Genomic DNA, 10,032 nt, shown 5'->3' with positions numbered 1-10,032 from the left:
TCAGGCAGGATCTAGCATACAGCAATGTTGCTCCCACAACCTGGGGCCGGGTTCGACAGCCTTTTATCTTTGTCGGGGTAGCGGCCAGTCCTGATCCCCCGGTGACTTACCTCCCTGTTTCGCCCGAAGGCGAGCACTCCTCCTGTGAGTACTCAGGTCTCTCCTTCTCTCAGACCTCAGTCTCTGCAGCTCGGGAGATGTCGGTGGGTTACTAGACCCAGAGGCCGCCTCTCTCCTGACCCAACAGGTAGTGGAGCAGCTGTAAGTGATGGCCCAGCTGAAGGCAACGAGGTAATCCCTGCATCTGGAGCCAGGGCAGGCTCAGGCCCCTGACTCAGCCCAGCTGGTTTGTTGCAGGGGAACCTGTGCAGAGTGGGACTCTTCAGGATCAGGCCCCAGACTTGGTTCAGGTGATGCCTGAGGCAAAGGATTCGGTGCAGACTGAGTCTCCTCTGGCTCCGAGCCCAAGTCCCAGACCATCACATCACGAATGGTATGGAGCTCCCTCTGGCAGCTGAGATGGGGCAAGTGGGGAGAGGCACTGGGCTTAGCTTTGGACCCACTGCACCCTTGCAGAAGCAGCTTTCTCCAGGAGGCTGTTTTCTGGGAGATACTAAGCAGCATGATTGGGCCCCACTGCGGCTGAATGCCATCTGCCCAACTAGCTGCAGCTGCTCAGGATACTCCCCAAACCATTGCACCTTGCTTTGGTACTGGGAAGGATATGGCAAGCTTGCTGGGGTCAGCTGGTTGCATCTCTGGTGGGGGCAAACCCAAAGAAGATACCCCCAGAGGAGTTTGTCATGTCTTTCAGGTGCAACAAGCTTGTATTACACTTACAAACACAATACATATATAAAAATGCATTTTCATTCATTTTCATTCCAGATCAACACCATCGCATAACTATATGAATTAACAACCACTATAATTTGCTTCTGTGCAGCACAAATAACAACCAGTGATAGATCCCACACATTTTGAAGATCACAGTTACAGTATTTTCTATACGTATCTACCACATAAATGGTAGCAAATAGCCATACTTGGAAAGGTGGTGTTATTTTTCAAATGTCCGTTTCACACTTTTGCATTCCCTGTTAAGCAAATTTTCACTGGGGAGCAGACTGAATGCTGACAAACTGTGGCTTGCCGGAATTATGGTATGCTGAAACAAGCCAGCCTCAAACTCTGGTTATAAAGCTGACCGTTTCAAAAGAATGTCAAGATTAACCACAGTTTCAGAGTTGGATATAACAATAAAGTGTGGTTAACTAAAAGCAGAAGTGAAAGCTTCCATTGTCTTCAGAATCATACTGCGCAGGAAAGAGTTGGCACAGAAACTCAAAGCTTGTAACCCGTGTAAATCTAAACCATGGTTTAACATCATGTCCAAACCAAGGCAGGCATTAATTTTGTGAACCTGCTGCATGCAACACATGAACCCTACCACTGAGCTAAAGACTTTCTCCTGGGCATCCAACTTGCCATTACGAACCAAAGCAAATGTTTTTGGTCCCTCACATTGAATTCATGTGGAATTCAATTTCATCACTTAAGCTTGACGAAAGCCAGTGCAATAATTCATTGTCAGGATGAGAGTGTCCGTAATTCTCTCTGCTGGTTGAGTATTGCACAGTTGGGAGCTAACGACAGACAAGTAGCGAGTGTCATGTGGGAGGCACCTCTCGAGCAAGTCTCGAGGACTCTCTTTTATTGAATATTACATGCATTGCCACAGGTGCGCTTGTTGCTGATTGGTTAACACAAATACAATACAAGGGTTGCATATAGGCATTAATCACCAATAGAAGAATGGCTGAGAAAGGGAACACAGGTGTCAGGGGTTTAGGAGCAGAGGCAAGGGCAAGGGAGGAAACAGAGAGCGAAGGGGAGGAGGCAGAAGAAAAGATGAGTGATGACGACGACCCGAGATCTCCGAGTCTTTCCAGTGAATCAGAGGATTCACAGAAAGGAGCACCAGTGGCCAGGGCAAGGGGGGAGTCTAGGGGGGCACCCCAGGAAGATAGAGTCAGGGGAGACTCAGAGGAGAGCAGTTGGAAATCGGGACCAGCGTCACTGCCAGAGAGCAGGGAAGAGGAAGGGAGCCAGGGGGCAAGCGCTGGCAGCTCACCACAGGAGGGAGGGCACGAGTCAGGAGTGGCCACACCTCCATCGGGGAGCGAAGAAACGGTTAAGCGGAAAGTGGAAGGTTGGGCGCGCGCGCCAAGTTCAAATGCAGAGGAAGGCGGCGCAGTAAGCAGCCCGGAAAGGGAGCCAGGTCCTAAAGCCCGGCGCAAGGAGACAGGAGGGTCCGGGGGGTCAGCGTCAGAAGAATCCCGGAAGGAAGAGACCCCGGGGGGTAGAGGGACCCAGAGGAGGACAGTCAGGCGGAAAAGGTGGAGCCGGGCTAGGATATTAAGTTGGTGCACACGGGGCGGAGACTCAGACGGAGCTTCGCCGATCTAGCTACTAGACGTAGAGTTGCACGCAGCAGCTTGAGAATGGAAACTGTAACTCAATAAAGACTTTTACTAAATGATCGCTGGCTAGCGTGATCCTCTGTGAGCTAGGATCTTCAAGCAGCTCTGACAACAGGGAACACGGAATTGGACAGGCATGAAAACCTCCTTAACTAATGATTGCTAAAGCAAAACCTAGCAGGGCATAACTATTGCATTCCATAGATGTGGTCCACCAAGCAAAGAACAGAACATTCTGGGATAAGTGAAAAAAGAATGCTTCAGCTTAGATGTTTGTACTCATGTACAGAAGCAAATGTGTAGAAGCAAATGTGTAGAGGCAAATATTCCTATAAGGTGCAGCCCAGGCCCTGCTTTGCTATTAAAACTGTTCCTGCACACTTTCCCCCCATTGGTGCAAACCTAATTAAAGTCAGTGCAAGAACATATTGCCAAGATGGGAGTGTCGGCAATTCTCTCTACTATATTCTCCTTGGGTATAAATAGAAGGGGAAAAAACCCAGTTCATTAGTTAAGCAAGACATTTGAGCAGGGTCTCAAATTGAGCATCTAATCCATGAAAGGGTAACCTAAGTCGCTATTGTCACCTTTTGAATCCTATATAAGTTAGGTGGACAACTCCAAGCCAAAGGTACAATTTTGCCTGATATTGATTCGGCTTTCCCCCCCCTCCCACCTCTTCCCTGCTCGGAGAAACCATAAAGGTGAGCAGCCCGTGAAGAGATTAAAGGGCAGAGACACCTGTGCCTGGCCAACTACACTGTAAGTATACAGCTTTGTCTCTAAGACTGAGCTATTATCTATTTACCGGTGAACTGTTTCCCTGCCTGGAAAAGCCATGGAAGGGACTAAGAGAGCAAAACATCTCTGAGCAGTAAATATAGTGCTTCTTCTCTAAGATGAACCTGTTATCTATTTATCGGCTATCCTTTTACCTGTTACTGTCCACAATACTAGGATGATTAACCATTTTTAGTGAAAATATTCCACCCTTTCCATTTTCAGCCGGGGCGCTTATTTCTCTCTCTCATCTCCATCTCTCATATCTGTGCATCTCAGAATACAATGCTGTTTTGTGCAAAAATATGTAAGATACATCAAATATGGACGTAGGCCTGAGTCAAAGAGGGGGCCAATGATTTTGACGCTCGGTATGAGAACAAGGTTTATCCAAACATGGGACTCAGTTGGACTGGTAAAGAAAAAGCAATTTATATGTGTTGTATATGCGATATAACATTGTGCCACTAGATGGTGATGCAGAGTCCCGTTTTTCTCCACCTGTTTTCCCTGTTTAAATTTACAACGCTTTAAACTGAAACACTTCTTTGATGTTTTCTAGATCCAGCCATGGTTATGCTGATTGTGTAGATAGTTTTAAAGATACATATTAATAGGTTTTGTCTTAAAGCCGAATGCAATGCCCCTTGCTTTTTCTTCTCTCGTATCTCTTCCATTCCCTGAGTGAAAGGGTGAGCTCGCTTGCCTTGTTATAGCACTTTGCTTTTTTGTCTTTTGGGACAGATTAATATGAGTATCAGCGACATCATCAGCCCTTCTGATATTGCTGCTGCAATCAGAGACTGTCAAGGTAAAATTGTCTGTGTAACTAATCTAAGAGCTGCATCTAAAACACATTTATACCACCCTAGCAGACATGGCTTACTCACAAAGAATCTTGGGAACTGTAGTTTCCCTCTCACAGAGCTACAATTCCTAGCACCCTTAGCAAACCACAGCTCCCAGGATTCTGTGGGTGAAGTGATAGGCTTTAAATGTATGGCAAGAATGTGACCCAAAGGTCCATTAGTCCAGGAATGGGGAATCTAGGGCTCTCCAGATGTTGTTGTACTATAGCTCCCATAATTTCTACCTTGTCCATAGTGGCTGGGGTTGATTAGGGTTTGATTCCAACAACTTCTGGACAGCCACACAGACAGGCATAGTCCAGGAGGTTTTACCACTGTAGGCAAAACGCCCCGCTGCCTCCCCCTGCCCAGCACTCTCCCCCCACAAATCCAGGCACCCTCCCTGCCCCCAACATTGCATCTGCACTGCTGCCCATCCTGCCGCTGCAACTACAGCCTTGCCTATGTCAGACCCTCCAAGTGTCCCTGTTTTCCAGGGACAGTCCCAGGTTTACAGAAGCCGTCCCGGTTTCTGATTTGATCCTGGAATATCCCAGTTTTCCTAAGAACATCCCTATTTTCAAGGGAGAAATGTTGAAGTTACATGATCCCTGAGCCAAGGAGATAAGTAACCGTACAACCTTTGGAAGACATCTGAAGGCAGCCCTGCATAGGGAAGTTTTTTTAATGTTTCGTATTTTATTGTGCTTTTATAAATGTTGGAAGCTGCCCAGAGTGGCTGTGGCAACCCAGTCAGGTGGGAAAGTATTATTATCCTCCTCATCATCCCTATTTTCATCAGAGAAATATTGGCGGGTATGCCACGGCTACATCCAGGCTGCTGCCGCGACACAGTGGCAGCGGTGAGGACACAGTGTTGGGGTGAGGGCAAGGGTACTGTGGCAGCAGCAGAGGTGGCATGAGCAGAACCACAGCATGGCTGGCAGTGGTGCAACAGTGGCAGTAGGGTGAGGGGGGCAGAGGTCAGATCTGCCCCTGAGGCAAATTCTTTCACCTCACCTCATGGCCACAGGTTCTCAGTCACTGATCTAACCCAAGATGCTGTCTTCAACTGTATTGTTGTATTTCCATTTGTAGTCTGCTTCCTCTCTGAAGATCTTAAAGAGGTTAAGAGCTCAAGGTAGTAGTTAGCCTGATGCCTACAGGACATTGACAAGCAGGACATCCCCTACCTATAGTTTGCTCCCAGCCGTAGACAACAGAATAAGCAGGAGGGGATCCAAACACAGCAGTAAATGAAGTATAATACACATTGCCACCTAGAGGAAGGCCTCCAAGAGACCTTGAAGTCCAGAGTCTTAAATTACCCAACTACACCAGTGTTCTGAATACACAGGTTCCAATTCAGTTATTTTATCTATGTCTCATCATTGTATTTGATCTGTGTTTCATTGGTAAGTTCATTTTGTGAGCTACTTATGTTATTTTTCTCATTAAAGAGCCTGTAGGTTTTTCTAAGTTAAATAAATCCCTGCAGCTGCTATTTTGAAGGATGCAATCACACATTTAATGTATGGTATGGTTTGGTTTGGTTGCCAAACTAAGGCCCGGGGGCCAGATCCGGCCCAATCGCCTTCTAAATCTGGCCCGTGGACGCTCCAGGAATCAGCGTGTTTTTACATGAGTAGAATGTGTCCTTTTATTTAAAATGCATCTCTGGGTTATTTGCGGGGCATAGGAATTCGTTCATTATTTTTTCCCCAAAATGTAGTCCAGCCCCCCACAAGGTCTGAGGGACAGTGGACCAGCCCCCTGCTGAAAAAGTTTGCTGACCCCTGTCTTAAAGAAACCAGCTTTAGACCCCACACTCCTAAAGAAACCAGCTCTGGACCCCCTTATCGACCAGTCTCAAATCTTTCCTTTGGAGGGAAGATGGTGGAGAGGATTGGGCAGGAGGTATCTCCAAGCATTCTTGGACACCACAAATTTCTTAGATCCTTCCCAACCAGGATTCGGGTCTGAGTTGACGTTGGTCACCCCGATGGATGACCTTTGAAGAGAGAAGGTTGGGGAATATGACCCTATTCCTGCTTCTTGATCTCCTGTTGGTTTTTGAGTACCTTGACCACAGGATCCTCCTGCGGAACTGGCACCGTTACAGGTGCCACACAATACTTTGTATTGCATTTGTAATAAATTGAACTTTTCGTGTGGCAGCATCCCACACTTTGGAATTCCCAGCCTATTGACATCAGGCAGGCCTCTTCACGGTACAGTGGAACCTTGGTTCTTGAACTTAATGCGTTCCAGAAGTCCGTTCGACTCCCGAAACGTTTGAAAACCAAGGCACGGCTTCTGATTAGCGCAGCCCCCCCCTCCCCGAAACAATAGTCAACAACAGCATTGGATGTTTGGCTTCCAAAAAACGTTCAGAAACCGGAACACTTACTTCTGGGTTTTCAGCGTCTGGGAGCCGATTTGTTCGTCAACTAAGCCGTTCAAGAACCAAGGTTCCACTGTAATCTTTTCAGCACCTGCAAAAAAAAAAAAAATTGTTTAGGCAGGCCTACCCAGATGTGTACAATGTTGCTGTGTGTTTTTAATCTGTTTTCATCTTATCGTTGATTTTAATTATTTTTAAAAAATGTTTTTAATTGTTATTTTAAACTGTTTTTGGCAATGATTTCATTGTTTTATTCTGCTTCGAGGTTTGGTGTTTTTAGTTTCGGGGGGTTCTTATAGTCAAGCAGTACTGTATATAAATTTTATGAAACAATCAAATAAATAAACCATGCCAGAGACAAAAATGCATTAAGTCTGATCCACTCGACAATGGATCCCTCGCAGAGATAATGCAGTGAGAAGCAGGCATGTGTGAAAGAAATCTTAAAATGCCGCTTGTAAGTGCACACATGCACAGAACCCATAAGAGGATCTGAGCAACTTTTGGAGTCAGGATGCATAGCTACAAAAGAAGTGACCGTCTTCATCTGTATCCCAAGCTCCTAGGTAACAGCAGCTTTCTTTTTCTGTCTTAGCTCCAGATAGTTTCAACCACAAAAAATTCTTTCAGATAAGTGGCATGTCCAAAAAGAGCAGCAGCCAACTGAAGGATCTCTTCCGCATCCTAGACAATGATCAAAGCGGCTACATTGAAGAAGATGAACTGAAGTGAGGCTCCCCTTTGCTCTCTTTCTCTGACTTTTGAAGTTGCCTAGACATCTCTCTTTCTTTTGTGTTTCTCTCATTTCTTTGGCGCATCCTTGGTATGAATATGAAATAAGCATGAAGCATATTTAACAGACACCCTGTGCACTCTTTCTGGGTACTATGCCTATCAAGCACATTCTTTTCCCTCGAAGAATTACGGGCACTGTGGTTTGTTGTTGTTAATAATAATAATAATAATAACCCCACCCATCTGACTGGGTTTCCCCAGCCACTCTGGGCAGCTTCCAACAAAATATTAAAATACAACAGACTATTAAACATTAAAAGTTAAGGGTTGCTGGGAATTGTAAACACTGGAAGGGTAAACTACAGTGCCCAGAATTCTTTGAGGGAAAGAATGTGCTTCAAAGACAGCATCTACACAGCCTAAGCCCAGGGACGGAGCAAGCCGATCAGGTGCCTGGGCCAGCCACCCGCAGGGGTGGGGGGAGCTGGGGCAGGACGCTCCGTGGGGCCTCCAAGGACTCTGTCTGCCTCCTCCCACTCAGCCGCCCTACAGCTGAGGGGGAGGTGGCGGGCAAACCGTTTGGGGCAGCAAGGAGCCTGCAGGTGCCCAAGCCACCGCATCACTCCCAGGAGACATGCGTGGCTCGGACACGCTGCCGGCCCCGCAGTGAGTGCCACCCAGCATTTTCTCACCCCCCTCAGTGGTGACACCCGTGGCGGCCTGCCCCCACTGCACCCCCCTTCCTCTGCCCCTGCCTAAGCCCTACTGGACACAGCAGGGTTTATTTTTGAATAAACATGCAAATTATTGAACCGCTGAGAATGATTTCCTGGGGGAATCTGCTAGTAGTCACTTCTACCGTAAAACCTAATCAGCGTGATTTAAAATAGCACTCCTATTGCGAGAAATCTTTAAAATATGGGAGGCAAAAAATGCCTATTCATTTGCACCCCACCTTATGTAACAATATTATTTTAAACTGGGGGATGAGGAATCTGTGGCCCTATAGATGTTGCTGGAATCCAGTTGCCATCAGACCTGGCTCAGGTTGATGGGAGTGGAGTCCTTGAAGACTACAGGTTCTCAATTTCTGCTTTAGTTCCTTGCTCCACCGACCATTCTCCATTTGGTAGACTTGGTGCCCAGTTTTCCCTCCTCATCTGTCAGGGAGAAGAAAATCTCCTAGGCAAAGTGGATTAGACAAATTTGTAGAGGATAAAGCTATTGATGCCTTTGTTCCAATGAATATATTACCTCAAGTTAGTGTCATAGGAAGTGAACTTCTGAATACCATGTGCTGAGGATCAAAACAGGAGAGTGCTTTAGTGCTCCTGTCCTGCCCAGGCCTGAGATTGTCTGAGGCAGAGAGTGGGGGGTTCATCAAGTAGGATTTGTTGCATAGTCTTCTCCCCTCTCCTCACATTGAGAGTCCCTGTCCTCAAATGCCTCCAACTCATGGTCTGATTCAGAAAGCTCACGATTCAAGCAGCAGCAAAGGAGCAAAGTGGGTGTGATTTGCCTCCCGAGTTCTTGCACACTTGCCTGTTCATGCTTAGCCGTGGTTTGGCTATGCATTTAAAGCACTCTTATATCACTTTAAACAGCCTTGGCTTTCCTCAAAGTAATCTGGGAGCTGTAGTTTGTTAATGGCGCTAAGATATGGGTAGGCAAACTTTGGCCCGGGGGCCAGATCCAGCCCAATCACCTTCTAAATCCAGCCCACAAACGGTCCGGGAATCAGCATGTTTTTACATGAGTAGAATGTGTCCTTTTATTTCAAATGCATCTCTGGGTTATTTGTGGAGCATAGGAATTCGTTCATTTTTTTTTTTTTCAAAATATAGTCCGGCCCCCCACAAGGTCTGAGGGACAGTGGACTGGCCCCCTGCTGAAAAAGTTTGCTGACCCTTGCGGCTAAGATTTGCTATGAGACCCTCACAGAGTTACAATTCCTAGAGTGGTTTAACAGTAAATCCCTTCTCACAGAAATTGTAGCTCACTTCGGGGAATAGGGGTCGCTTAACAACTCTCAACACCCTTAACAAACCACAGCTCCCACAATTCTTTGGAGACTTAATTCCATGACTATTTAAAGCATTGTCACAGTGCTTTAAAGTTTAAATGTGTGGTGTGAATGTGGTCTTAGTGTTACGGCAAACTAGGTCAGTGTGTAACTGAGGTTAACAAGGTTTCGTGTTGCTCAGGAGTCCTCTTCGGGCAGTTGTATATTCAATGGCATTCAGTTGTATACGCTTTATTCTTCCCTTACTAGGTTTTTCCTTCAGAGGTTTGATAGTGGAGCCCGAGTGTTAACAGCTACAGAAACCAAAACCCTTTTGGCAGCGGGAGACCATGATGGAGATGGAAAGATTGGGGCTGAAGGTACGAATGTGGCTGATATTGAATGGTCCAGCATAGGTTAATCCTGTCACCTCTATCCACTGTTTCTGCCGCCTTCCCTTTCTCCTAGAAACTGGCTGACTGGCACCCTCTGTGAGATTAGTGCTAAGCACAAATGCCCCAACAACCAAATATATGGGCCGGCCTGCATCTCTCCATGAGGGTAGGCTCTTTCACCTATTGGTGATTCCATTCTGCAAGTATTATCCTAGAAACTGGCTCCCGGGGGGCGGGGTGGATCTGACTTAACAGACTTTTTCATGTTCTGCTCACTCTCATAGTGAACCAGGTCAAAGAGCCACGACCAACTGGGTATGTGGCTCTTAAATTCCAGGGAAATAGCTCTGCCCCATAGTCTCCCTCCCTCAGCCAACCATGAAGT

General features: G+C 46.6%; 1 protein-coding gene across 1 annotated transcript in view; it reads left to right on the top strand.

Moving 5' to 3' along the window:
* Positions 1–3,206: 3,206 nt before the first annotated feature.
* Positions 3,207–10,032, top strand: part of LOC310693798 (parvalbumin, thymic CPV3-like) — a gene marked incomplete at its 3' end in the record, with an annotated part of 23,801 nt that continues 16,975 nt past the window's right edge. The window contains exons 1-4 of the mRNA XM_083476176.1: positions 3,207–3,245; positions 4,008–4,074; positions 7,111–7,243; positions 9,523–9,632. Coding sequence (XP_083332302.1) covers positions 4,014–4,074; positions 7,111–7,243; positions 9,523–9,632 — 304 coding nt within the window. The 5' untranslated portion in view covers positions 3,207–3,245; positions 4,008–4,013. The remainder of the gene's footprint in view (positions 3,246–4,007; positions 4,075–7,110; positions 7,244–9,522; positions 9,633–10,032) is intronic.

This window comes from Podarcis liolepis, assembly GCF_965112155.1.
Source record: "Podarcis liolepis genome assembly, chromosome: 14".
NCBI classification, from domain to species: Eukaryota; Metazoa; Chordata; class Lepidosauria; order Squamata; family Lacertidae; genus Podarcis; species Podarcis liolepis.
This window is presented reverse-complemented; position numbering and strand designations above follow the sequence as displayed.